At 37.4% G+C, this 27008-nt stretch overlaps 1 protein-coding gene across 1 annotated transcript in view; it reads left to right on the top strand.

The window, feature by feature from the left end:
• arrb2b (arrestin, beta 2b) overlaps positions 1-27008 on the top strand; it is a 50273-nt gene that overhangs the window by 10896 nt on the left and 12369 nt on the right. Inside the window, exons 2-3 of the mRNA XM_067443135.1 lie at positions 24700-24730; positions 25371-25431. Of these exons, the coding sequence (XP_067299236.1) occupies positions 24700-24730; positions 25371-25431 (92 nt within the window). The remainder of the gene's footprint in view (positions 1-24699; positions 24731-25370; positions 25432-27008) is intronic.

The following is a 27008-nucleotide window of genomic DNA, read 5'->3' as shown; positions in this document are numbered from 1 at the left end:
TGTGGAACGATGTTAGGGTGAGTCATTAATGACATAAATTACATTTTTGGGGGAACTAACCTTTTAAGGGATAGTTTGACCTGTGAATGACCAATGCTGCTGTTTTCCACAAATATAATAAAGAAAATATTCATTTTTGTTTATCTGTGTTTATTTGTCTCATTAAACTTTTTTTCTTTCTTATGGAAGGGTCATTGTGTCAGATCCAGAAATATTTATGGCTGGATGTTATTCTTTGTTTTCCTGCTCTTGGCAGGTGTGGCAAGCTAATTTTGGACCTCACAGATATGAATGTTTTCAGGCTGGTAAATGAACCACCTGGACAGTCAAATGCAAAGCCAAAGAAATTGCCACAAAGTTTCTAGATCATGTACAAATAGTCTTTGAATATTTGAAATGGGGCTGGAGTCATTTTTGGTTAAATTAAAATGTGGTCGATACGACATCAATTCTCGAAAGCCACGAATTAGCCTTTTTGAATATTTAAAATGGCATGGCTTTAAAACATGCAAATGATCAGCTTCTGTGATGATGCAGCACTGATGCAGAGAAACATGTACATAGAAAGCTTGAAATGTCTACTTTTCAAACTAAAAAACAATGAAAACCAAATTTTCTCTGATTCTGTATGAATTGTGCATTTTTCTATTGGTGCCAAGGCCGTAACCATGTCTTGAACATTGGGTGGGACCAATTTTTTATTCTTATTAAGCATTAAAGAAACAGAACAGTACTTCTATGAAATTCTAGGTCTAATTCTAGTTGAAAAATAATCATTTTGGGACTATTTGCGTCAAATATATTGTTATTCTTGAGCTTCTTCCCGTTAGTGAATAAATAGATCCACTGATAAAGTTTGAATTTCTTAGTGGTCTGGTGGTAGAAGTTTTGTAAATCGGGTTCTAATCCGCCCTCATATCAAAGATGTTCAATGATCTTATATTAAGAGCATGGACACGTTTGTGAGCATTTTGTTTTTTGATTTCACCGGAAAGAATAGCGTCCCCACAATGGCATTAAGTGATAGATTGTCCCCCCTCAATGTCTATGGTGGTTACGGTCCTGATCGGGGCATCCACGATACCGTAGAGATGGATTGTCAGCATTGGCAACTTCATCTTTGCAGCTGATACTGACTTGGAAAATGTACCAATAAGTTATTAGAAGAGCTTTTTACTCTCCAACACATTATCCTTAATCATTACATTTCCCGGTGTGCTGTGGCAAGTACTAGTACAAGTAATTTACATTTTAAAGGCTTGATATTATGGTTCAGTATTTCTCAGTAATGTATAACCAGAGGTGGGTAGTAACGAATTACATTTACTTCGTTACATTTACTTGAGTAAATTTTTTGGGTAACTTGTACTTTTAGAGTATATTTAAAAATGGGTACTTTTACTTTTACTCAAGTACATTTCTTGTGAAAAAACTGTACTTTTACTTCGTTACATTCGGTGGCGTTCCTCCGCTACTGTCAATGGTGATAATTAATTATATATTTTAAAATAAGTTATGACTTGTTCGCAAGTCTCGCGAAACGTTGGAGAGTCTGCTTCGCGAGAGGTGGATATTGTCACCCGCATAAAATTAGCGCGCGTTTAGTCAGAAGATGATGGCCGAAGCAGAGGGAGATGTGTGTGAGCTAAGGCAGATCACCCGTACGTGGCCTCAAGTTCAGCCTGTTTTCAGTCCAAGATGTCAAAAAGAACAGTTTCATAATTTAATGCATGCTGTGTTCACCAAAACGAACTGACATCTCAGCATACAATAATTCCAGCTCCAACCTGAAAAAACAGCGGTAAGTGTAACAATGATGCCTATATTTGAACACTATTAATGGTATTTGGTAACTATGGGCACTTTTCCTTTATTGTAATACTATTTCACACACTGTCCGAGTGTTTTCCTCATATGCGCCCTTGTGCAAGCATTGACAAATCGTTTGAATCCTCCGAACACACGTCCACAAACAAACGTTCACATCTGCACATTTACATATCTTTTTTTTCTCACAAAACGAGCAACCTCATTGGCAAAATGTACCTGTGACAATGTTTTTGCAAACCACAAAATACGCACCAATACAAACTGCAGGAATTCCAACAGAAATGAACACTATAGGCAGAAAAACATTTTTTTAGTCTGGTTTGTAAACTAAAACATTTTGAATTTTGCGTCACAGCTCCATGTTCTGCTTTTCTGATTCACCAGACTTGCTCGATAGCTCAGCTGATACAGATTTGTATTTGCAATGCGAAAAGCTTGAGAACGAACCCCATGAAGAACGAGTCATGATAAAAGAGCTCAAAGACGAGTTCAAAAACACAAGCTAAAAATACATGGACACAATTTTATTTTTGTCACATTTGCTGTTGTTAACACTTTCGGGTAGGTTTAGTGTGGGTGTACGTTAAAAACACAACGTAACAAAACATGTCAGATTCACGCAAATCTGTTCTGGAAAAAAAATAAGCTTTTAGCGCCACCCAGTGGACATTTCACTTTGAAACTGTCGCAATATGTACATATTGGTACATACTTTGTGGTTTGCATAAACGTTGCCATAGGTACTGATGAGATCAGGCTAAAAACGAAACAAATTGAGTAGCCTAATGTGACATCTTGCATTTATACACATATCCGGACAGACAACAGTCTGCAGTATATACATACATTTAAAAATGGGACTGTATTTTTAAGAATGCATATACTTATAAAAATATAAGAACAAAGTATGTTTTAAAAAGAGCTGTGGTTAGCCCAGCACACCATTAATTTACACTGTTTAACCATTAAACACACACACACACACACACATATATATATGGAGGTGTGTGAAAGCTCTCTAAGTAGTCTGAAATTCAGGGTTTTTGGATCTTATCAATCAGATCGAAAGTAACTAGTAACTAAGTACTTGAGTAGTTTTTTCATCTAATACTTTTTTACTCTTACTCAAGTAACTATTACGATTGTTACTTTTACTTTTACTTGAGTAAATATTTCCGTAAGTACTTGTACTTTTACTTGAGTAAAGATTTTGGCTACTCTACCCACCTCTGTGTATAACAATGCTAGCATAATATTGTTCGCATCCCTGAAACCATTTTCTGTGTTTTTTAAATGAATGTCATAAACGTGTGACTAGTCTACTAAAAAAATCTTTTGTCGGGGGCAGCTCTAAAAGCCAAGGCTATGTCCACTCAGTGTGTTTTCATTTTAACACATCGTTTTAAAATGAAAATGATACTCATTTCCACTGCGTTTCATATCTCCGTCCACACTACATGACGCAGAGTGCAAAAAGTTACATATTGCTTGAATAATAGCTTGCCTCTTGCATATGCAGGCAGCTGCAGTATTATAAAATGCAGATTTAAACTGCAAAATGACTGCTAAAAAAGAAAAACAAACATTTTTGTTTCTGCAAATCTTTCAGTTCCATCTCCATGTTATTGCTTAAACACTTGTCAAGGCCTGTTACTGTTGTCTTCTGGTACCGTAATAGTCATATGATAGGGGCTTGACGAATCAGGGAAGGATACACAATGAGCCAGAAGACCCAAACAGAGAGCGAATGTGGGCAACCACGCCTTCGTTTTCAAAAGTCTGCGCTTTGGTCCATCTAAAACGCAACCTCTGAGTTTTTAAACAAAAACGGGGTCTGCAGCATTTCCCAAAGTCTTCGTTTTCGAGCATTGAAAGCTCTGTAGTAGTGTGGATGCCAGGTGTACCTGTAGCAAAAGTTAAGCGTTTTAAAACAAAAAACTATACTACACTGCACTGCACCCTTAAAAATAAAGGTGCCAGGAAGAACTAAAAATGGGGTTTCACTGATGCCATTGAAGAACCATTTTTGGTTTCCCCAAATAAACGTTTTGTGAAAGGTTCTTTAAAGAACCATTTTGTGCAATGGAAAGGTTAATTAGATATTAAATGTTCTTCATGGAACGATACACCCTGCCAAAAAAAACAAACGTTTAAGAACCTTTATTTTTACGAGTGTAGTGCAAACAGGGCCTGAGATTTGTGTAAAGGAAGTTTCTGCGTGTCTCCTTTCTCACACCGAGGTGCTACTGGAACCGAAGACACTCGCCACAAGTTTCTCTCACAGTGAGGCCTCTGTCTGTCTCTACTCGGATGCTTTTGCATCTACGTATATATCTATGTGTTGCCCATAGCTGGTTTCTCACACCTACACAATAAGAACAGGAAACTCAAAGGCAGAATGAAGGAAGTGTGACCACCACAAGATTAGGCAAGGGCTCTGACTCCACTCTTCTCCTCCTTCCTCTCTCGCTCATGCTGTCTGTTTCTTCCTTTTGCCTTCAACTCCTTTTCAGACTTTTTCTGTCGACATTTCTCTTTACTAATCATGGTTTTGCAAAAATTTTCCATCAGTGCATTTTTTTTCTTTGTTGTCCGCACTCATTCAGTTATTCATTTATTTACTTGCTTATTTTATTTGAGCTATATGTTAATTATACCTCTAATTTCCTGATTAATAAAACTGTTTGGTGATAGTACCTATATAGAGTTTGTGTGTAAAAGGGTCGGGTTTCCTTTTCGGGTTTTCGGACTGAGAAAGGAAACCGGGATCAGGATATATGTGATGATTCTGCTAAAGCACAGCAACCTTTCTTCCTCAAACTGATATGGGAACAGAATGGAATGTGTTTATTAGCTGACTTGTTGTATTATCAGCTCTTTTTTTTGCTCTTATGCTTCCTATACCTCACACCAAGAGTGAGGCGCTCCATATAAGTATAGTTCCAATAACTATCAATCTTTTTTTGTTTTTACATGTTCATTACTTGACAATTTTTCTCAGTTCACCCGCTCTTGGCAGGTGTAGCAAGGTAATTTTGGACCTCACAAATATAATGTTGATCCTTTTTACTTTTTCTTCCATTAAAGCCCCACTTGGCTACTTTTCCTCTCGGGGTCCCCCTACAGTTTGGAAAAAATAATGTCCTCAACTACTGTCGTAAGCTCTGTAATCCTACAACAGGGCATGCCATCGCGCGTGCATTTGTTGACATGACAACCCTGATAGCCCTGAACTAGTGATGAGCGGGTCGTCTCATAACCCGCGGACCCCGTATGTCTATTTAATGGTCGCGGGTGCGCGGCGGGTTGTAAAAATATATACAGTGGTGCGGTGCGGGCCAAATAACTTCATAAAAGCGTCCCGCGGGTCGGTGCAGCACTAACAGTTCCCCTGAACACTGCAAGAGGATTTCGAGTTCTTCTGGCGTCGCGTGTGAAATGTCTTCATCCCAGGTACAGTCAGTGGCGTATGTTTCAGCATGTCATATGAATATAATTTCATGGGTTTTATTTTTTTCAAACGCCAAATAATCACGATGCTCACGCTTACAAGCCAGCGTCATTATAGTAGTCTATTGGTTACCGTTTTAGAGAATCTATATGATACTTCAGTTCAATGTTTGAGTGGTAGCTCACCGTAACAAGCATGACAGCATCGGTCGGGCACGCCTCCTTCAGCTCACGCCGACGAGAAAACGCTGGTCACATTTTGATCCTCGTCCTGCCTTTAATCCCATCACTTTTTCGTTTCCTCTTATTGCTTTCCTCCAACAAAACCTTTTCTTTCTTATGTGTCTGTGCTGCTTCGGAAATGACTATATTATCCGACGAACAAAGTTGGGCTCGCATGTCTGAATGTAAGGAAGTGTGTGTGTTGGTGGAAGTGACGTATATGCCGTAAAGCAGTCGAATTTTGTAGTTCTTTTTGTTCTCGGGTTACTACCCGAAACCCGAAGTTTAAAAGTACGATTAAAAACGATACAGACCCCATCAGGCTATGGCAGACGTGTCATTCAACCTATTGTAAGTCCATTTATCATCACAAGAACAAGAGTCTTAAAAAATATTTTATGAAGGTTGAAAAGTTACCTAGTGCTGCTTTAAAGTAATATTTTACCTGAAGAAAAATGCCAGGGCAGATTATGCTGACCGAGTTTGTTCTTTCACACGGGTCAAGGTGTAAAAATGTGAGAGAGTGCCATCTTGGCGTTGTTTGCCACATTTGTTGCTTGCTAATTGCTGTGCTGAAGCATCACCATTTTGTAAAGATCCTGCCACTAGCACTTCCTTCGTATCTGAGGATTTTCAAAGGATTCATCCTCTTTCAGAGCTTTATTTCTTGTTTTAAGATGTTAGTGAAAATCAGAGCGAGCTAGTGTCAGGTTAAATATCTAGTCAGATAATCTGTTTCTCTTATTTGTTCTCCGTTTATTCACTTGTGCACTGCTTTTGTGTGGTGAGGATAACGGCCCATTTCTCTGATACATCTCTATGATGGTCATTTTCAATCACTTTCTGACGCTCAACCCATTTAGCGTGACAAAAATGGATGGTGTAACTGTGGCAGAAGAAATGGAGTTGCTGTCATCCATTGAAGTGTGATGAATAAAAGCTAATATCAGCAATGGGGTTTCATTCAATTTGGCTTTCATTACTCATTTAACCATGCAGCTAAAAAGTAACTCAGTAAATTAATGAATTAAACATAAAATGTGATGAGGTCATGTGATGACAACAATTTATTGTCTGTGGTAACATAATTTTTTACCATTTCACATACTGCGGGTCGGTATATGTTTTTGAAAGTTTCTAATGCTTACCAATGCTGCATTTATTTGAGAGAAAAAAATACAATAAAAACTAATATTGGAAACATGATTACATTTTAAAGAACTATTTTTCTATTGTATGCTGTATTTTAGAATGCCATTTATTCCTGTGACAGTAAATCGAAATTTTCATCATCATTACTCCAGTCTTTAGTGTCACATGATCCTCCAGAAATCATTCTAATATGCTGATTTGCTGCTCAAGACATATTTCATATTACCATCAGTGCTTTTCAGTTGTCGGTGTATGTGGTATATTGTTCTCCAGTACTAAGCATTGAGAGTCTCAAACTGTCAGCAGTCAAAAAAGACTTTGTGTCAGTACATTTGAGGACACTAGGCCTGAAACTGAGTAATAATGCAAATCATAATCAAGTACGGTACAATTATGCATATTAATGTCATGTTAATATCATTAATTATGACATTATTGTCAAGTAGTTTGCTTTTTATAGTCTTTCCTAAACACTGTATTTTCACTCATCACAGTAGTTCTGACAAGTGCAGTTTTCTCGCCCCCTCCTTTTTTTTTTTTTAGGAGAAAATGGATCCTCGATTACATACCCTGTTTACTGCACAACATTCTGATTCCTAGTATTTCATAGGAAACATACATTTTTTATATTACATGGACTTAACAGGTCACCCATTTGCTGCATGGCTGTAAAGGCAATGTTTGCATCTTTTTAGTGTTTTATCAGTAGTTACACATTGACTATTGCTGCGCTAACATATGACTTTTAGTCAGTCGGCCAAACAGCTGTTTTGGTACAATTCAGTAATGTATTTACTTTAATTTGACATCTTTACAGAGTTTTCCTGTTTCCTGCCGTTTCATTTTAATGTGTTCCTGGCCGATAAGAATAATGTTTTAAAAAATAAATCTTCTTCTCGTTTATTGATTGCATTTGTAACACTAAGATAAATCGTGCTGTCTAGAATTTCTGAAAAGGAAGAAGGCTCATTTATGTACTATATGAATTGCATAACTGGGTACAATGAAAAGTTGCAGTTTATTGAACTGTAGGCTATAATGTGTGTTTGCACACAGCAGTCTGTTCTGCATCTATCTGACATTGAAAGGCAGACTATTATGAGCCATTTATAGTTTAATGGCGACCTCTAACCAATCATTTATTTATTAATCGCTCCTTCTCTTTCACTGGCCTTGTGCTTGCACCAGTCTCGATCGTCACTCAGTCGATCGTTAATCAGTAAACGCTTTTTCTTTCTCTCCCTGCATCTTCGTTCCATTCTTCTGTTGTTGTTGTTGTTGTTTTTTTTCTTCACCTCTAAATTTTTGGCTCCATGTCACGCTTGAGCACTACCACAGACGCATTCGGTGACGCATGAGCCGTTTCTGATCCTGAAAGCTGAAGCAGATCTTCCTCAGTCAGCAATTACTAGTGTGCTGTGCTGTCAGCTTCTCTAGCACCCTGATTTCTCTCTTTAGCCTTTGTGTGGCCTGATGGAGCTTCCATAATAACTTTCAGTAGCCCCCGAGAGACAAAATGTTCAGAAACCGTGTTTAAAAACACCCGTAAGCTGATTAAGAATAGACATAAAGTGGATTATGAAAGCACATAAATAGACTAAAAACAGGAACAGAGAACACGATCGTGCAATTTAGCACTTCCTACTTTTGTCTCATTGAATTTTCGATGTGTTTGTTTTGAACATCTTTGCCTTATAAATATGCTGACCGCGACTGCAGTAGGATGCAGTCATGAACAATGTTGCTTTTGAGACCCGGACATTCCTGTCGAATTAGCCTTTTTGGTCGTGACCCATATTAAAATACCAGTCTGATCTTAATGTCCTGACGTACCTCATATGAGTTAATCGCATATGTTTGTGTTAGTGTTTATTGGCGAGTGCGTCTCTAGCCGGTCACTGCTCATTGGAAAAGTGCACAATCCTTGACAAATGACGCACGCTGTAATCTGCCGAAACAATAGGCAGAATTCAGTGGGTGATTTGGTATTAAGTCTTGGGTTTAGCCTCTGGCCGTGCAGAAAATTGACAGCCTGTAATGTGGGACGCACATACTTACACACACACACATACACTCAGATCTTGCCTTGTTTTGCACAACAGAATGTTGTAAACTTATACGTAATCTTGTTCAAAAACAGCAACCAGCCTCGCAGTGTTTATAGCCTATAGTATCCTGATTACACTGGACACTTCTTTATTTACTTGCTTAAAATTACAGCATTAGTCACTAAACCAGGCAGAATTATGTAAGGTAAAGTATGTCAGTTTTTTTATAACTTTTTTTCCTCTCACAATTTCAGCATTTTTGGGGCCGATCACCAAGATCGTGATCTGCCGATTGCCAATCACAGAATGGCAGGGAAATGGGAATCTTTTATCTATAATCTTGCAGAGTTTGGACCATTTGTAGAAATGAAACTAACTCTAAATGAACTGTATTGAGAAGAAACTGTAGAAATAGGCTAGAGTCAAGGTCTTGAAGAACCACAAAGTGTAAGTTAAATAAAATGATTCCAAAAAGAGGGGTTAGGCAGACCAACACACATCAGATCAGCTTAATGGGATGCAGCCTCTTAACACACTGATTACATTTAATAATTGGGATCTATATGTAAAACTTGTTACACCAAAACTGGCTACTGTCACAAAGGACAAAACTATGGCAGGTTTTTTTTCTTCCTGTTATTATTATGAACATCTGATGTAGTTAACGAAGCAAATACATCAGATCCAAAAAATAAAATAAGCTACTGTATATGCCAATGCCATCCTTTTTAAATAATAAGGGTGCTCGGATCAGGATTTTTGGAGTTGATCGCAGATCACGGGAAGCAGTATCTGCCGATCTAATCACAGATACAGACCTGTTTGAAGCCTTCTTTTTATCATATAGAATTATTTATTGGGAATTTTACAGACATTCATTCAGGGAATTGATTATTTCTGAAAATGGGGTAATTCCCCCCATATAGATGACTCTTGTTATACATTCTTATCTAAATCTTTGATTATGCAGTGCATTTTTGTTTTTAAAGATTTTTTTTCAGGTAGGTCTAACATTAGTATTGAGGTAAGAAATACTAAAGAAATTTAATAAATAAATGTAAATTGGTCTTCCCTGAATAAATTAGATTAATCCTTACAAAAGATGCAAAAGCTAGTCATTACAAAAAACAAAAAAAAAGTTAGTCCTTACAAAGTTGCAAAAGTTAGCCATTCAAGAGCAGTGAGTTCCATTAAGGTTCATCAAACAACACGACAAAGAGAAACTGAGAGACGGCAGCAGAGCGAATACACAGAGACGGTTAGGCTACTTGCAGTTAGACCAATGTTAATGTTCACTCGTGAGTCACGACGGGGTTTACGTGCATACTCGTCAAGAGTAGATGGTCATTTAGTACATACATTTTGTGTGTATTTGACCATTGCAGCGCAATTTGTACTCGCAAGCTTTTTGTGAGATGGGCTGTGTGTGTGTCAGGTGTGTGTGTGTCATTGTGTCGTCAGCATGTGATCGGTTTATGAGATCGGCCTTTTTAGAGACCGCCGATCAATCATCCCAAAGCGATTATCGGCCGATTGAGATCGGTTGCCGATCGATCGGAGCACCCAATACATTCTCCTATTCCAGCTTAATGTCAAGAGTAAACTATTAGATCATTAATCACTAAAAATGTACATAGAAATTAAAATATTAGTTGACCATAAACACATTCATTACTCATGTTTAAATGTAACTTTTAAATTGCTATTTGCTTATCTTAATCCATGTTCTATTTTTTTTGCAAGTGCTTTATCCATTTTTTCACAAAAAATAAACTAATTATATATATCACTTTATTGTACAGTATGTGCTGTGTACCTAAATAGGTTACTACCTAGTCATTTTTAATTTTATTGAATACATTGTATGTACATGGGGAACAGGACTAGGCCTATAAAAGGTTGTTTTTTTACAAGAAACTATGCATTAAACTTTAACAAACAGTAGAATGTGACACTGTCACCTATGGTGCTTGTTCATTGGCTCCAATTTTTATTTTGAAAATACAAATGGTTATTTTGCTGATTTTTTATTTATTTTTGTATCAAAATATCTTGACACTTAGCCGTCCTGTTAAATAAGTCAAGAGTCAGTCTGTTCATTTTTCACACTTGAAATGGCAGTTAATTTTGAGTGTGTTGCATTATGAGATACAGTTCCTCATAGTGTTCTCTGCTATATAGGCTACTGCACATTTTGGCAAAGCTAGAAAATAATCCAGATATTTATGCATACAAAAAAATAAAAATTAAATACTCTGCACAATATGCATATTAAATACTGTGGAAATACAACAATAAATTGAATCACTCCATGATAAATATGGTTTAATTGTGCTTGGTGTAATTCTATACCTGCTTGTGTTTTTTACAATGGAAAACCAGAGGTTAGAGTGTTTAATGTGACCAATAATTGAAGAGTTGTGCTTGCTTAGTGCGCTTCACTTTCAAGCCCTTACAAGGCCACTTTTATATTTTTTGAAGCTTTTAAAAATAATGTCTGGTGTTTACAGCATTCTCGCCATCGCCCTACCGCTCAGCATGTCTCTGTCCTTCTATCTGCCTTGATAAATGTGCCTTTATTTAGCCCCTCTTTACTCTTCCCAAATTAAATTGAGACCCTAATTGATTTCTCTCTCTCTCTCTCGCTCTCTCTCTCGCTCTCTCTCTCGCTCTCTCTCTCGCTCTCTCTCTGTCTCTGTTTCTCTCTCTTCAGATCTGTAGGAACGTGGATCCTTTTTTGGAATGTCATCAATGTGATGCCATCTGAATCAGTCTTGGACTCTGATTGGTTCTTTTGCATTTTATTTGTATGAGGGTATACAGGAACTATTGTGTGTGTGTGTGTGTGTGTGTGTGTGTGTGTGTGTGTGTTCTGGTATATGTGGTTTATGAACACATGTGCGTAATGACATGGGTATTACAACATAAACATGGTGGTTTATGAGAACACTTCCTGTGTCCCCGCAAACCAAATAGCTTTAAAAACGTACTAAACAATGTTACGCCTATAGAGAGTCCCCATAAACCAAATATAGGCCTACACACATGCCTGTGTGTGTGTGTGTGTGTGTGTGTGTGTGTGTGTTTGTGTGTGTGTGTGTGTGTGTGTGTGTGTGTGTGTGTGTGTGTGTGTGTGTGTGTGTGTGTGTGTGTGTGTGTATGAGAGAGAATGACAATGGAATAGGGGGAAAATTCTATGATTTGATCAAATCAGTGTGCACAGTCAGCAAATGTGCTGTTAAAATTGGAAACAAAAGGACAGAATTCTTCCTCCAGGGGCATGGAGTGAGACAGGGCTGCAGCTTAAGCCCCACCCTCTGCAACATCTACATCAACCCATTGGCCAACATATTAGAACATGCTACCATTCAAGGTCTCGCTCTACATTAAGTCTTCCAAATTTGGCTCAAATTCTTCAAATCTATAATTGAACCAATTGTTTTATATGGCAGTGAAGTGTGGGGTCCTTCTATAAAATTAGATTTCTTAAATTGGGAAAAACATGCGATTGAAATTCTACATTTGGATTTCTGTAAGAGAATCCTCAAAGTCCAAAGAACCAAACAACGGATACAGGGCAGAGTTAGGCCAATACCCTCATCCAAAAAAGAGCCATCAAATTCTGGAAACACCTGAAAACAAGCGACCCCAACACATACCATTACAAAGCCCTGAAACACCAAGAGCTGAGCGTGACGAGGAGTCCCCTGTGGCTGCTGGTGCTGAGACTGACTGAGCTCACACCCGCAGAGATTAGCCAGCCTCAAGACACACACACACACACACACATTCGGCCCTCAAATATTATGATCACAGAACAAGACAAGTACATCACCCATTGGACACACACCATTCAAAACCAGCACAAACTGGAATGTTATTCGGCCCTAAATCGAGAATACAGCGTAGCTCAGTACCTGAGCTCAGTGAGTGATGTGAGACTCAGGAAAACCCTGATGATGTACAGACTCTTGTCTTAATACTTTGGCCATACAAAATGTATGTTTTTGTCATGCCAATAAAGCTTCCTGAGGGAGGGAGGGAGGGAGGGGGAGATTTGTGTACAATTACTAATATTTGCATTCCTGCAGAGCAGAGATATATAGTCTTGTGTATATTTGTGTATGTTTCTTTGCAGTGTTTGTAAATGGATGCCAGTAACTAGGGTACAGCTGGCAAAATTATCATCCATGATTGAAAAAATACAAATATATATATTTGGAGGATCCTTTTTTGGAATGTCATCAATGTGATGCCATCTGAATCAGTCTTGGACTCTGATTGGTTCTTTTGCATTTTATTTGTATGAGGGTATACAGGAACTATATATATACTATTGTATATATGTATATGTATGTATGTATATATATATATATATATATATATATATATATATATATATATATATATATATATATATATATATATATATATATATATATGTATATATGTATATGTATATATGTGTGTGTGTGTGTGTGTGTGTGTGTGTCAGGTCTTTTATTGTTTTAATACTGATAATTTTACGCATACAGCTCATGAAACCCAAAAATGCATATTTCATCCGACCAATAAAAGAAAAATGTTTTTAATACAACAACTCAACCTTCAAATAATTATGTTCAGTTATGAACTCAATACTTGGTCGGGAATCCTTTTGCAGAAATGACTGCTTCAATGCGGCGTGGCATGGAGGCGATCAGCCTGTGGCACTGCTGAGGTGTTATGGAGGCCCAGGATGCTTTGATAGCGGCCTTAAGCTCATCCAGAGTGTTGGGTCTTGCGTCTCTCAACTTTCTCTTCACAATATCCCACAGATTCTCTATGGCGTTCAGGTCAGCAGAGTTGGCAGGCCAATTGAGCACAGTAATACCATGGTCAGTAAACCATTTACCAGTGGGTTTGGCACTGTGAGCAGGTGCAAGGTCGTGCTGAAAAACCAAATCTTCATCTCCATAAAGCTGTTTAGCAGATGGAAGCATGAAGTGCTCCAAAATCTCCTGATAGCTAGCTGCATTGACCCTGCCCTTGATAAAACACAGTGGACCGACACCAGCAGCTGACATGGCACCCCAGACCATCACTGACTGTGGGTACTTGACACTGGACTTAAGGCATTTTGACATTTCCTTCTCCCCAGTCTTCCTCCAGACTCTGGCACCTTGATTTCCGAATGACATGCAAAATTAGCTTTCATCCGAAAAAAGTACTTTGGACCACTGAGCAACAGTCCAGGGCTGCTTCTCTGTAGCCCAAAAGTGGCTTGACCTGGGGAATGCGGCACCTGTAGCCCATTTCCTGCACACGCCTGTGCACGGTGGATCTGGATGTTTCTACTCCAGACTCAGTCCACTGCTTCCGCAGGTCCCCCAAGGTCTGGAATCGGTCCTTCTCCACAATCTTCCTCAGGGTCCGGTCACCTCTTCTCGTTGTGCAGCGTTTTTTGCCACACTTTTTCCTTCCCACAGACTTCCCACTGAGGTGCCTTGATACAGCACTCTGGGAACAGCCTATTCGTTCAGAAATTTCTTTCTGTGTCTTACCCTCTCACTTGAGGGTGTCAATGATGGCCTTCTGGACAGCAGTCAGGTCGGCAGTCTTACCCATGATTGCGGTTTTGAGTAATGAACCAGGCTGGGAGTTTTTAAAAGCCTCAGGAATCTTTTGCAGGTGTTTAGAGTTAATTAGTTGATTCAGATGATTAGGTTAATAGCTCGTTTAGAGAAACTTTTCATGATATGCTAATTTTTTGAGATAGGAATTGTGGGTTTTCATGAGCTGTATGCCAAAATCATCACTATTAAAACAATAAAAGACCTGAAATATTTCAGTTGGAGGGCAATGAATCTAAAATATATGAAAGTTTAATTTTTATCATTTACATTATGGAAAATGATGAACTTTATTACAATTTGCAAATTTTTTGAGAAGGACCTGTATGTGTTTATATTATATATACCCACACATACAGGTCCTTCTCAAAAAAATTTTTTTTTTAAATAGTCTTTTAAAAACTTTGTGTATTTTTTTATAAGACACTTTTTTTTACTCCATTCACACTGTCTGATGTTATTTCTCTCCGATTTGCAGTTGCTTCCTTTTTTTCTTTCTTCAACAAATGCATGCTCTATATTTGTGTGTGTGCCTTGAACTTTATGCTTCATTCAGTTGTCATGGAAACTCAAGAAAGCTCATCTGGCTGCCATGATAACCAAATACAGCATATTTAGGCAAGTGTGAAGCTTAACTGGGATAAAGTGGATAAAAAGCTAGATCGCAGCGCTCCTTTTAATTAACCCTTTGTGCTGCGGGCTTCATTTCCATGTGATGAAGATCATATTAGGCAGATTGCATTCTGATGTGGTTTGTGAGCGTTTCTCAGCTTCTATATAAAGCCATGTGGTTTTTTGCAGGTGCATGCATATGCTAGCTAACACACAGATGGAGGTGTGAATGTATGTGATGCATGTGGCTTTGGCAGCTGCCCCAGGCCGGTTTATAGGTTATTCAGTATTAAGACAATCTATTCATTGGAGAGAGCTGGTGATTTTCAGAATCTAAGAACGAAGAAGAGGTGGATTATGACTTGATGAGGTTGATATAAGAAATAAATAAAATTAATAATGTTCATTATCAAAAAATGTAAAAAAGGAAATTGAGAGAGAGATGAAGTGCTTTTAAGAATATATTAGAAGTTAGAGTTTGACCAATTGATCGGCACCGATAACTGATGGCTGGAACAATTGTCTACCAGCAAAAATGTGTATTTTAAGGTAGAATTAAAATTAACATATTAATATTTTTAGATTTCGAAAAGTAAAAGTGTGGTCCAAGGTTATCATTATCTGTAAAAACCACCTCTATTAGAAGTTTTATACATTTAAAGTAACATTTTATAAAATAATTTAAAAGTCTAATAAATCAAATATAGTCTTTGAATGTAAAAACCACGCATATATCACAAGTATATCTCAGACGGTATAAAAAATAAAATAACAGTTCATGGCACCTTTCAATTATTATTTTTTTAATACTTGTATTAATAGGAAAATTTTTAACTAAATTCGGTAATCTTTTTACATCTGAAATTAAAAATAAAAGACACTAAAATAACCACGATAATAAAAACAAAAATTGGACAGAAAATATGTTAAATATTAATATTTTATTCTTAATTCAGTTCTGTTCAACAAACCAGATTTGACATATTTATTTGTTGACCAATTGTTAAAATAAAGTATAGTTCCATAAAGCTACACTTTAAAAAATGCTGGGTTAAAAACAACCCAAGTTGGGTTGAAAATGCACCAACCCAACAATTGGGTTGTTTTAACCCAATGGTTGAGTTGTTCTTACCCAGCAATTGGGTTGTCTTAAGCAACATTTAACCCAACCACTGGGTTAAAACAACTCAACCATTGGGTTAAAACAACTCAATTGTTGGGTTAGTGCATTTTCAACCCAACTTGGGTTGTTTTTAACCCAGCATTTTTTAGAGTGTATTATTACTTTTTCCAAGTAACTAATAAAGTAATGGAATGCATGAAAATATCTGAGTGAAATATGTTAAATAACACGCATATACTTAATGTATTTAATCTCACTTTATTAACCAGCCAACCATACAAAGATACAAAGCCAAGATAAACTGAACTCTAGGTTTTTTTCTTTTCTTTCTTTATTACTTAAAGGTGCAGTGTGTAGTATATTTATGAGGAACTATTGACAGAAATGCAATATAATGCACATACAGTTTTTAGTGGTTTAGATAATGTTTTACCCTAGAATGAGCCATTTCTATCTGCATACACCGCAGGTCCTCTTACAGTGAAGCCGCCATTTTTTGCACCGCCATGTTTCTACAGTAGCCCTAAATGGACGAACTTCTTTACAGAGCACTAGCTACTCTCTGCTCTCTCAGATGACAACCTCTTTGTCCTGTGTCAGCCACCGTAGATTCTCTGTGCTTCGAAAGTGAGGGGCGAGCGATGGACTAAGTCATTGGTTGCAATTCGTAACTTCGCCGCTAGATGCCACTTACATTTACACACTGAACCTTTAAGTAAGAGAGATGATCCAGAATGGCAGCACATCTGAAAGGTTTGTTTGAGCTATGCCCTCCACTGTACAGGGCTACATTTGCATTTCCTTCAGCCTGAGGCTTATTCATTTTACATTTGGTGTGAAAGGGCCTTTACATTTGCCAAAAATGTATAGATTTTTTGATTTCAAAAACAAACTAGCAAGCCTAGTCCAGATGAGAAAAGATAATGCAAAAATAACATACTGCATTACTTTCCATAAAAAGTAATGCCATTAGTTGCTTTTTTAGGATGTAACACAATAGTATAATGCATTTCTTTTGAAAGTAACTTTCCCAAACACTGATCCCTTTGAATAAAATTATAAAAAAATTGTGTGCAGCTCATTAGACTAACTGTAGGCTGTTAACATGTCAATCGTCTCGCAAACAGGTATATTATAACCAAAAATGCAAATTGGGAGCCCTATTGTTTTAATCTATTATGAAATATAGATGCACTCTCTGTATTTGAAAAGCTCATTATGTGTGTTACTGGCATACAGGCTAATAGATTTGCACTTCTGTGGTGCTGTCAGTGAGCTGAATGAGAATGTACCCGTGGGTGTATTTGTGTCTTTTGTGTCATTTTGATAAATGTTGCATCCCAGCAGCAGGCATTTCTTTGTACTTGCCATTTCAGAACTTCATAAGTTTGTGTGTGCGTGTTTGGCACCTACAACGCCATTGTTTGATGTCTTTGAGTCTGATTTGAGCTGGCGTTCGTGAAGAGGATGGGGTCAACGGTCTCCCTCTTTCTCTGTCTATACACACAGAGCCAACCAGTGCCAGGCCATGGCAGTAGGTCTACAAGTCTTCTTCATAATATTCCTCTTCACAGACATTTGCCTGGCACTTGTGAATGTTCAAGTGGGTGGAACTTTGTGTGTGAGTTTACTGATACACTTTGGGTGACTTGTCTGTGCGGTTTTATGTCGGTGAGAGGTAATGGCCACATGCCACTTCCAGTTCAGAGTGCTAGTGTTTTTCTGTCAGTTCAAAGCAGCTCTCTGAACTGTGTGTGTGAGAAGAGAGGTCTTTTCTCTTTATCTCTAAAGAAGATAACCAAAACTAGAAAGTCTGGAAATACCCAGAACGATCTTTAATTTGCCATGTTTGCTCATAGGCATTCATTTCTGGATATATTTTCCCCCTGTATATTATCATTTGTAGTATTTTGTTCCCCAAGCCAATCACCTGAGCCATAAATTCCACATGGCTAATTATTCTGGAGCTGAAGGAAATTACACTGACATGAAAAATGGTGTAGACACACCATCACAATCCCTTCACTAAATGACCATTAAAAAAGGCAGCAGATAAGGAAATTTATATATTTTTTTGCTTTTAATGGACCTCTACAACTATGATATACAGGTATTTTCTGTATATATTACTAGCAAAAAAACATAAATATTTTATTAATATACATGTCTATTCTCGTCAGTGGTGAAAGATGCTTTTGTCCCCATAATGACGTAGTTCCAGCATCTCCCATCAGGCCCATGCTAGGCAGCCAAACCCTAATGATGACCCCTTGGAGAAAAGGCTGTTTAAAGAGGTTTGGAGTAGGATGCATATATGACGTAATGAAGTGAGGGATGGTGATTCAGAGAGAGTGGGACTTTTAAAAAAGAAGGGAAAGGAATAAAGAGGTAGAAAGCACATGCTGTTATTTCTCCGTCATTCGAAACAGATGGAGATCTGAGACGCCACTCCTCTTAGAGCAGGGTGAGACTATTTCCTCTCATATGCTGTCCATGCTTATGACATCACAGACACACCCTTCATCATATTTCACTCAAAAAAACACACACATGCGTTTAATTTATAAACGCAAGTCAATTTCCATTTTTACAAGATGTAAATTACGTTTCTGACGTCCCCAGAGTGTTTATGGGAAGTTTTAGCTCAAAATACCCCACATTTTTTTACAGGATGTTAAAATTATCACTTTTTGAGGGTGAGCAAAAACATGTTGTTTGTGTGTGTCCCTTTAAATGCAAATTAGATGCTGCTCATGGGGCAGAGCTTCGAGGAGTTCAGTTAGCAGCTCTAGTTACCTCATGCAGACAGGTAATGAAACTGTTCAGCCTTTTTTGTTCAAACCGGAGTTGAACAATGATGGAAAGACTCAATAAGAAGTGACAACAAGTAGAATGCGACAGGATGTGTTGATGAATTTATGTAGGTGATGTGGAGATAACTATCTTCAAGTCATTGATTGGCATATTCTGTCATGATAATCTTACCCCCTTTGTTGTGTGTTCCTGGGGGCGGGGCCTTTGCACACTGAGTCCGTAATTTGCATGTGAAATTTACGCATGTCATAAAATAAATTCGACCTCACGTTATTTCAATAACGCTTGCACACTGCCTCCGAAACTTTCGTCCATCAAAAAAAAAAATCGGAACAGGTTTTGAGAGACGTTTTGACAATTCAGAGCCACCATACATATTATTCTAGCAAAAATACTACAAATATTATTATATCACAGCTATAATTATAGCACATCAAGTCTCTGTAAAGGTGTGCGTGCGTGCATGTGTGCGTGCATGCGTGTGTGTGTGTGATCGGATCCATAGACATACTGGCAGTCTCTGTTCCGGATCAAATTAGTGGTCTTCTTTTTAATATGTGGCTCCAGTATCGCTAGAGAAGCATCAAACTGAGCCAATGACACTGAAAATTTCATGGGAGGAAGCTTGTGTAGTCTCTACCAGCCGTTTGTTGTAGTTCTTAAAGGGTTAGTTCAACCAAAAATGAAATTCATGTCATTAATGACTCACCCTTATGTTGTTCCACACCCGTAAGACCTCCGTTCATCTTCAGAACACAGTTTAAGATATTGTATATTTAGTTCAACAGCGTATCCAAGTTTGTGCACACTATACTGTCCATGTCCAGAAAGGGAATAAAAACATCATCAAAGTAGTCCATATGTGACATCAGTTAGTTAATTAGAATCTCTTGAAGCATCGAAAATACACTTTGGTCCAAAAAAAACAAAAACTACGACTTAATTCAGCATTGTCTGTTCTTCTGCGTTTGTTTTCAAACCTCAAATAAAGATTCAAACGGTCATGAATCAGCATATTGATTCGGATCGCCAATGTCACATGATTTCAGCAGTTTGGCAGTTTGACATGCGATCCGAATCAAGAATCAATACGCCGATTCATGACCGTTTTAATCTTCATTTGAGGTTTGAAAACAAACAAGAGCAGCCTGCGTGACCCGCATAAAGTAACCCGTGTATTGTTTTGAGAGGTCAGTGAATGTGTCAGTTTGGTATGTGAGGTGTTATTTATTTTTATTTTTTTCCATCTTCCTGTGCTGAAGGTTTGGTCACTGCTGACGGTGCCACTCTTGACGGGTGTTTTGTCACCTCCTGCTGAGAGCGAGTTCTCTCTTCCTTTTCCTGTTTCATTCTGCTTGCTTTCTCGGTATTAATAAAAGTATATAATTACACTAAATTGTTGCTTTTCATGGAAAGTAATAGGTTAGTTAAGTTTGCAGTACTTTTGCCTTTTTAAAAATTGTGAGGGTCAGGGAAAATCTCGAACATATCTTATCTAAAATCTCAAATCTCTTAACACAGCAAAACTTCACTTAAGTTAACCAGGTTAAAGGGTTGATTTAACCAGAGATGCATTAACAAGACTAAATGTCTTTCCACAAATAATTTGCCTGGTTTTGTTGTTTAGACAATGACAATGACTACAACCCTGTCCTTCCTTTATTTCTCGCATGGATGTGTTTTTTATTTTTTCTATATGTTTTAAAATTAAAATAAAAACATGAGTTGCATAAATTTAAAGAAGAAAAAACAGCTTTTTGATGCTGCTTTTTCAAATAAATTTATTTCATACGTGCATTGGCGTCGGAACCATTGAAAATGGGTGGGACAAGACCCAATGATATTGGACCCACTCACTATTATTGTCTCTAATTCAGCACACGTCTGTTTACCAACCCTTAACTGATAAACACTTTTTATGGAAAATAAATGCCTTTCCGATCTGATATGGGATGGAAAAAGGGAGTAGAGCAAGTTCGGCCAAAGGCGGATTCGAACTTCGGATCTATTTGCATCAAAAATGTCGAAAGTGCCTTGCACTATTGTTGCTGTATATTAATATTTATTCATGTGTTTTCTGTAGTTTTGTTTGGCCCAACCAGACGTTCATTAAACATGCAATATATTCGTACTAAATGTAAATGGCATTTACTCAGTAAAATTTTCTGAGGGAGGACCCACCCACATTTTTTTTCCTTCCTTCCGAGGCTAGACACACCAACTATTATTATTATTATTAGGGGCCAAGCACCGAAGGTGCGGAGGCACCTCTTGAAATCATTAGATTTCTTGTTATTATTATTCCGCCATGGAAGTCTATGGCAGCCCATAGAACCGTTTGCAGGAAAGTTATGAAATTTGGTACACTGGTAGAAGTCTTTACTAATAGTAACCACACCAAATTTGGAGTCTCTAAACCCTTCCCTCTAGCGCCACCAACTGTCCAAAGTTTCACTCATGTTTATGCTAATAACTTTTGGACCATACGGGATAGAAACAAAATTCTTTTTTCCTCTGATTCCTTGGCTTAAGCCGATTCGAATGCACTATATGACGTCATTTTCCGGTATGTAAATTTTCCCGCCATTTTTAATTAGCTGAAAACCAACTTTTTCGAACTAGTCCTAGGCCGTTTGTCCGATTTACAGGAAAATTGAACCAGATCATCGTCAGACCATGGTGACAAAAAGTTATGGAATTCAAGTTGATTCGTCAAATCGTTTTTGATTAACGTGCGAACAAATTTTACGTAGCGCTTGCAAAAACACACTAAAGGCTATATCTCCGCAACGCTTTGTCGTATTCAAACCAAACTTGGTACGTGTCATCACAAGCATGACCTGAGGCAACATGCAGCGTTTCGGCGCAGCGCCACCTACTGGTCAGGAGACAGCAAAAATGGCTATTTTGGCTTATAACTTCTGAACCGTTTATCTAAAAATCATAAAATTGGTCTCATTAGATTCAGGGCATCATGTCGAGTCGAATGATATCAGATTTTACCATGTTGGCCATTTTGAATAATGTGCTAAAATGCTGTATTTTACGAATGCATGAACGGATCGTTACGAAACTTGGTATGGGTCATCACCACGATGTCCTGAAGTAGCCTGAGAAGTTTCAAAACAGTGCCACCTAGTGGAGAACTTTTTTCCCCAAACGCTTATAACTTTGGGTGTGGTTGAGATATTTCGATGGGAGTAACTTTTTTGTACTCCTGAATCCTTGCTGAGTCCAACAATACCAAATTTGTCAGGTTTCGATGTACGGTTTGTGCAGCGTGGTAATTAAGTGCTTATAAAACATTCACTGATATCTTGGAAACCGCTAGTTCGATCGAGACGAAACCAGCATCAGAAAATCGGAAACGTAGGTCGATAGCTATACGCCAATGCCCAAATCTCAAAATATTGATAGTAAGGGGTAGTAAAATCCAATCAAAGTCATGTGTCAGTCATTTTGTATGTGTTTTTTCACATAAATGTCTATAACTCCAAAACAAAATGAGATATTTCCACCAAAATTGACACACACTTCTATGGGCTCACTCCGAGGACACACAAAAAAATTGGTATGATTGTGCCACTTGGTGGCGCTATAAATAAACAAAACATGTAATTATCTCTTTTTTTGCTTATAAATTGTCTCCAAATGTCTTTACTTATTTTTGCAGTTGGTCTGCTGCTGGCTTCCTTGTTTGCTTTTCTTGCGCTTGGCCCCGATAATGGCTGCTTGCAGCTATATTTATTATTATTATTATTATTATTATTATTATTATTATTATTGGTCTTTAGCTGATCACGTGTGACTTTTATCTTTTGATTAAATTATATTTTTTGTAAATATGTTAAACAATTATTTATAGGTTATTTAGTGTAGCTTGTAGTGTTCTAAAAAAAGTAGTAACATGCATTACTTGTAATGTGTTAAAGGGATAATTCACGCAAAAATTAGATTTATCATTTATTCATTTATTTCTCATGTCGTTCAAACATGTATGACTTTATTGTTTTCCCCTGTGTTTGCAAATGTACGTATTTGCAATACCTTGGACACAATTGAATAAGAGCTCCACCTGTCAGGCTCCAAAAGTACAACACACCATAAAACATTATAAAATTGGTCCATATGACTCTTGCACCATAACAATTTGATCTGTACCTCAACTGAAGCTGTTGTTTGACTTTGTAACACTTAGAATGCAGTACACGAGTCATATGAACATATGGAATATATCATATTTGACATTTCTCCTTATCCTGTTACGGTGCATTTTGTAGCTACAACTCTCCAGATTTCATTCTTTGTAATTTCATGGGAAAGAATGACCGGTCATCATTTATATGATATATGATTATAAAATGATTCCTTTTGTGTTCCACAGAAGAAAGTCATATATTTTGGAACAACAAATGATAACAGAATTTTCTTTTTTTGTGAAAATACTATATTGCTCTTATTTGATATTTGTTTTCTCTTTATGCTCTCCCTTTCCTCATTTTATGTTTTAGCTACTCTTTCATGTTCTTTCTTTGTCTGTTTCATATTTTCCCACATTCAGATGAGTCACTGACACCTACAGTCTCTTTTGTGAGCTCTCTAACTCTCTTGTTCATTCTCTTTTACTTTCCCTCTTTTTCTGGGCAGCTGCGTTTATCCCATTTACTGTTTTATGTTCTTCCTTTGTCCACCTCTGCGTAGTCTTTTTTCCCTTCCTTTTGTCCAGCTGCTTTCGGTTTGCAGCCTATTTGGTTGGGCAGTTTTTCATCATTTCTTTTTCCTTCCTTTTGTCATGCTTCTGCCCTTTCTGTCCCTCTTCTCTTTTTCTCTGTCTCTTTCAGTCCCAGGGAGAAGAATTTGTGTGCTTGCCTATGTAACCACAGATAATATTTGAGTAATTACATTGGTTAACCACAGGTGGTCACTAGTTTTCATATTTCTCATGTTCCTAAGCCTTGTAAAACCCTGGATCAGGAGACCAAATGTAACTTTTTACCACACCGGCCAATGGCAGGTGGATAATAATTCCTACTGGGCATAAAGTATATTCCACATAATTGTCACCAAATTGAGAAAAAATAAATGCATATTATATTTGTAAATGCTTTTGTTTTTGTTTTTTGGGGGCATGTCACTTCAATCCAGGGCTTATTATTATAATTTCAATTATTTGTTACATTATTATCAAAGATTAAATTTAATAAAAATTCATAAAATTCATTTAAAACTATTCCTAATCAATTTTGGGTTAGTAAGGCCAATTGAGCAGCCCTGTTTTAACTAGTTTTGCATTTGACACTTGGAGGGTGTTGAATTTCTACCTTTAATGGATGAAAAAACAAAACCACACTTTTGCATACCAGGGCCCTGACCCAAATGGCACCCTCAACACTGTCTTTCTATGAGTCCGCACTTTCGTGAAGTTACGCCACTTTGACTGTCGGGAAGAAGTCTGCTGCAGAGCTCGCTTCATTGCAGGCTCAGCAAAAGTGCACATCGAGGGCGCATATCGACCAGGAAAGGGTCGCCCACAAGCACCCTTCTGAAACCTAAAATGACCAATGGGACACCCTACAGTTTCTTGGAATTAACAGGCCCGCGCATGCGGCAGCCATTGTAAGTCCACAAGACCAAAAGGGCATATGATGTGTGCCATTTGGAACAGGGCCTAAGCCTCTGATTTACTGGATTTGGCAACGCCATGGTCTTTCTGAAATGGAAACTTCAATTAACAACTTTCTACACAAACAGTAAAATTAAAAAATACAAAAATGTGCTTCTCTTGTTCTGGTTTACATTTGGTTTTAATGACGTTCTCTCTTTTGTTTCATTACAGAGTCTTCAAGAAGTCCAGCCCCAACTGCAAGGTAAGATTCCTCAGTGTGTTAGAAGGTGGAAGGTGTGATCTTCATTGGTCTCAGTGGACCTTTTCCTTTCCCGTCTCTCTCTCCCTCTCGCGTGTCTCTTCCCTCATTCTCTATCCATCTCTTGCTTTTTCTCTTACTGTTCACTTCTTTAAGCTCCTTTTAATTGCCTTTATAAATGTTCTTTTTTTATTTATTTGGTTGTTTGTTTTATTACTACGTTTCTTTCTTCCTTTGAGGATTTCTTTATCAGCACAGTGTTGGTTATCACAGCATTATTTCCTCTATAATCTCTTTCTCTCGGCTTGCATTCGGGCTATTTCCATACTGCTGCTGCCTTTCTACCTTATCTCTCTATCCCCTCATCTCATCTCTCTCTTTCGTTCTCTGTAATGGAAAGCATTTTGCATGTGGACGATGTGTGTTTTGAGATCACGCCGTCTAGAAGGGTTGTCTTCAGGAAGGGAGTAGATCATCTAGGGGTCAGTGTGGCATGCCTTGGGCTGTTTGTTAAATTGTGTGTGTGTGTGAGTTCTTTGATGGAGGCACAGCATGCATTTTGCGTTTATCTCTAGGGTCTTTGTGTAGCAAGTTCTAACTTGTGCTATTTTACTAAACATGTTTTTTTTCTCTTTCTTTCTAGCTCACAGTATACTTGGGGAAGAGGGACTTTGTGGATCATCTAGATCACGTGGACCCTGTAGGTGAGTCAGATGGGAGTTCCTACTCAAAACATCTTGGGAGTTTTTTGGTTGAACCGATCGATTTCCTTGTGTTTTCTTGTTGAAGGATTGCGTCTTTGTGGAGGCAATTGATGTTAATGGACATCCATGTATTTATTGACTTATTTAATACTTTTTTACCTACTTGCCTGCTATGATTTTATTGTAACTTGTAATGTTACTGTGAGATTTTTGGTTCCTCGTCATATCCCCCCTGTTGAGGGAACGTCTCTCTCCCTGTTGCATGGCAGCCGGTCACAGGAGACTTTATTCTGGGAGATATAGACGTATTACGTTTGTGCGGGGAGATTAGCTCTGTCAGGAGTATTACATATTGTAATGGTAATCTTGTATAGATAACTCTTATAATGCTGTGGTAATGGTCTATGTTATTCTATCCAAACCTCTGTGCAGGCTGAAATAATAATACTGAAAATACTGTTTAAAAAGATTTTAAAAAACTGTTTACTATAAAAATGCTTATGCTCACCAAGGCTGCATTTGTTGGACCATAAATACAGCAAAACAGTAATACTGAAATATGATTACAATTTAAAATGTCTGTTTTCTATTGAAATACATTTTAAAATGTAATTTATTTTTGTGATGGCAAAGCTCAATTTTCAGTATCACACGATCCTTCAGAAATCATTCGAATTGGTGCTCATAAACATTTCGTATTATTATCAATGTTGAAAACCGCTGTGTTCATGTTTTTATTTCAGTTCTTTGATGAATAGAAAATGTAATAGAACAGAATGTACCTTTTTAACAATAAATGTGTTTTACTTTCACTTTTGATCAATGTAATGCTGCCTTGCTGAATACAATTATTAATTTCTAATTTAATTTAATTAATTAATTTTCTGTTATAAAAAAACACGTATTGACTTCAAGCTTTTTAACAGTAATATATATGCTAAGTTTTTATAATTTCTTTCCCAATGTGTTCTATGTCTTAAAAGTGCAATTTTTATTTTTATTTTTTTATTTTTTTGGTAGAAAGTGGTCAATTGAGAGCTGTCAGATTAAAAATGTATTTGATTAATTACATGATATATTGACTAATTCATTATATAAATCACAATTTATATCACTATATATGCTGAGAATAAATGTATGCCCCCAAATGAAGATATTCGGGCAGGCACGTACCAGTAACTCATTAAAGGTGGGGTGGTAAGTGTTTTCTGGTAACCATTGTTGTTATTTCAAATCACCAAAACAAACACACCCCTTCCCCAAAAGGGTCTCTGCCCTATTTTGATAGCTCCGCCCCACACAAACGTAACCCAGGCAACGACTATGGCAGAATCTGTGTGTTACAGATTGAATATTATTGTTCTATAAAAAAGTCACCCCTTCCATCACAAAAACACAAACCGTTCTTATTAACAACTCGATAGTACACAAGCATGACAGTCTAACTAATGGACATATTACAATTATGACCAGATTAGAGTTATAGCGATCACAGAACACAAACTCGATAGTGCACGAGTCCAATTAATGACATATTACAATTATGACCGGATGAGGTCATAATTTTGGCAGCTCAT

The sequence above is a fragment of the Pseudorasbora parva genome, chromosome 1 (assembly GCF_024679245.1).
Source record: "Pseudorasbora parva isolate DD20220531a chromosome 1, ASM2467924v1, whole genome shotgun sequence".
Taxonomy (NCBI): Eukaryota; Metazoa; Chordata; class Actinopteri; order Cypriniformes; family Gobionidae; genus Pseudorasbora; species Pseudorasbora parva.
This window is presented reverse-complemented; position numbering and strand designations above follow the sequence as displayed.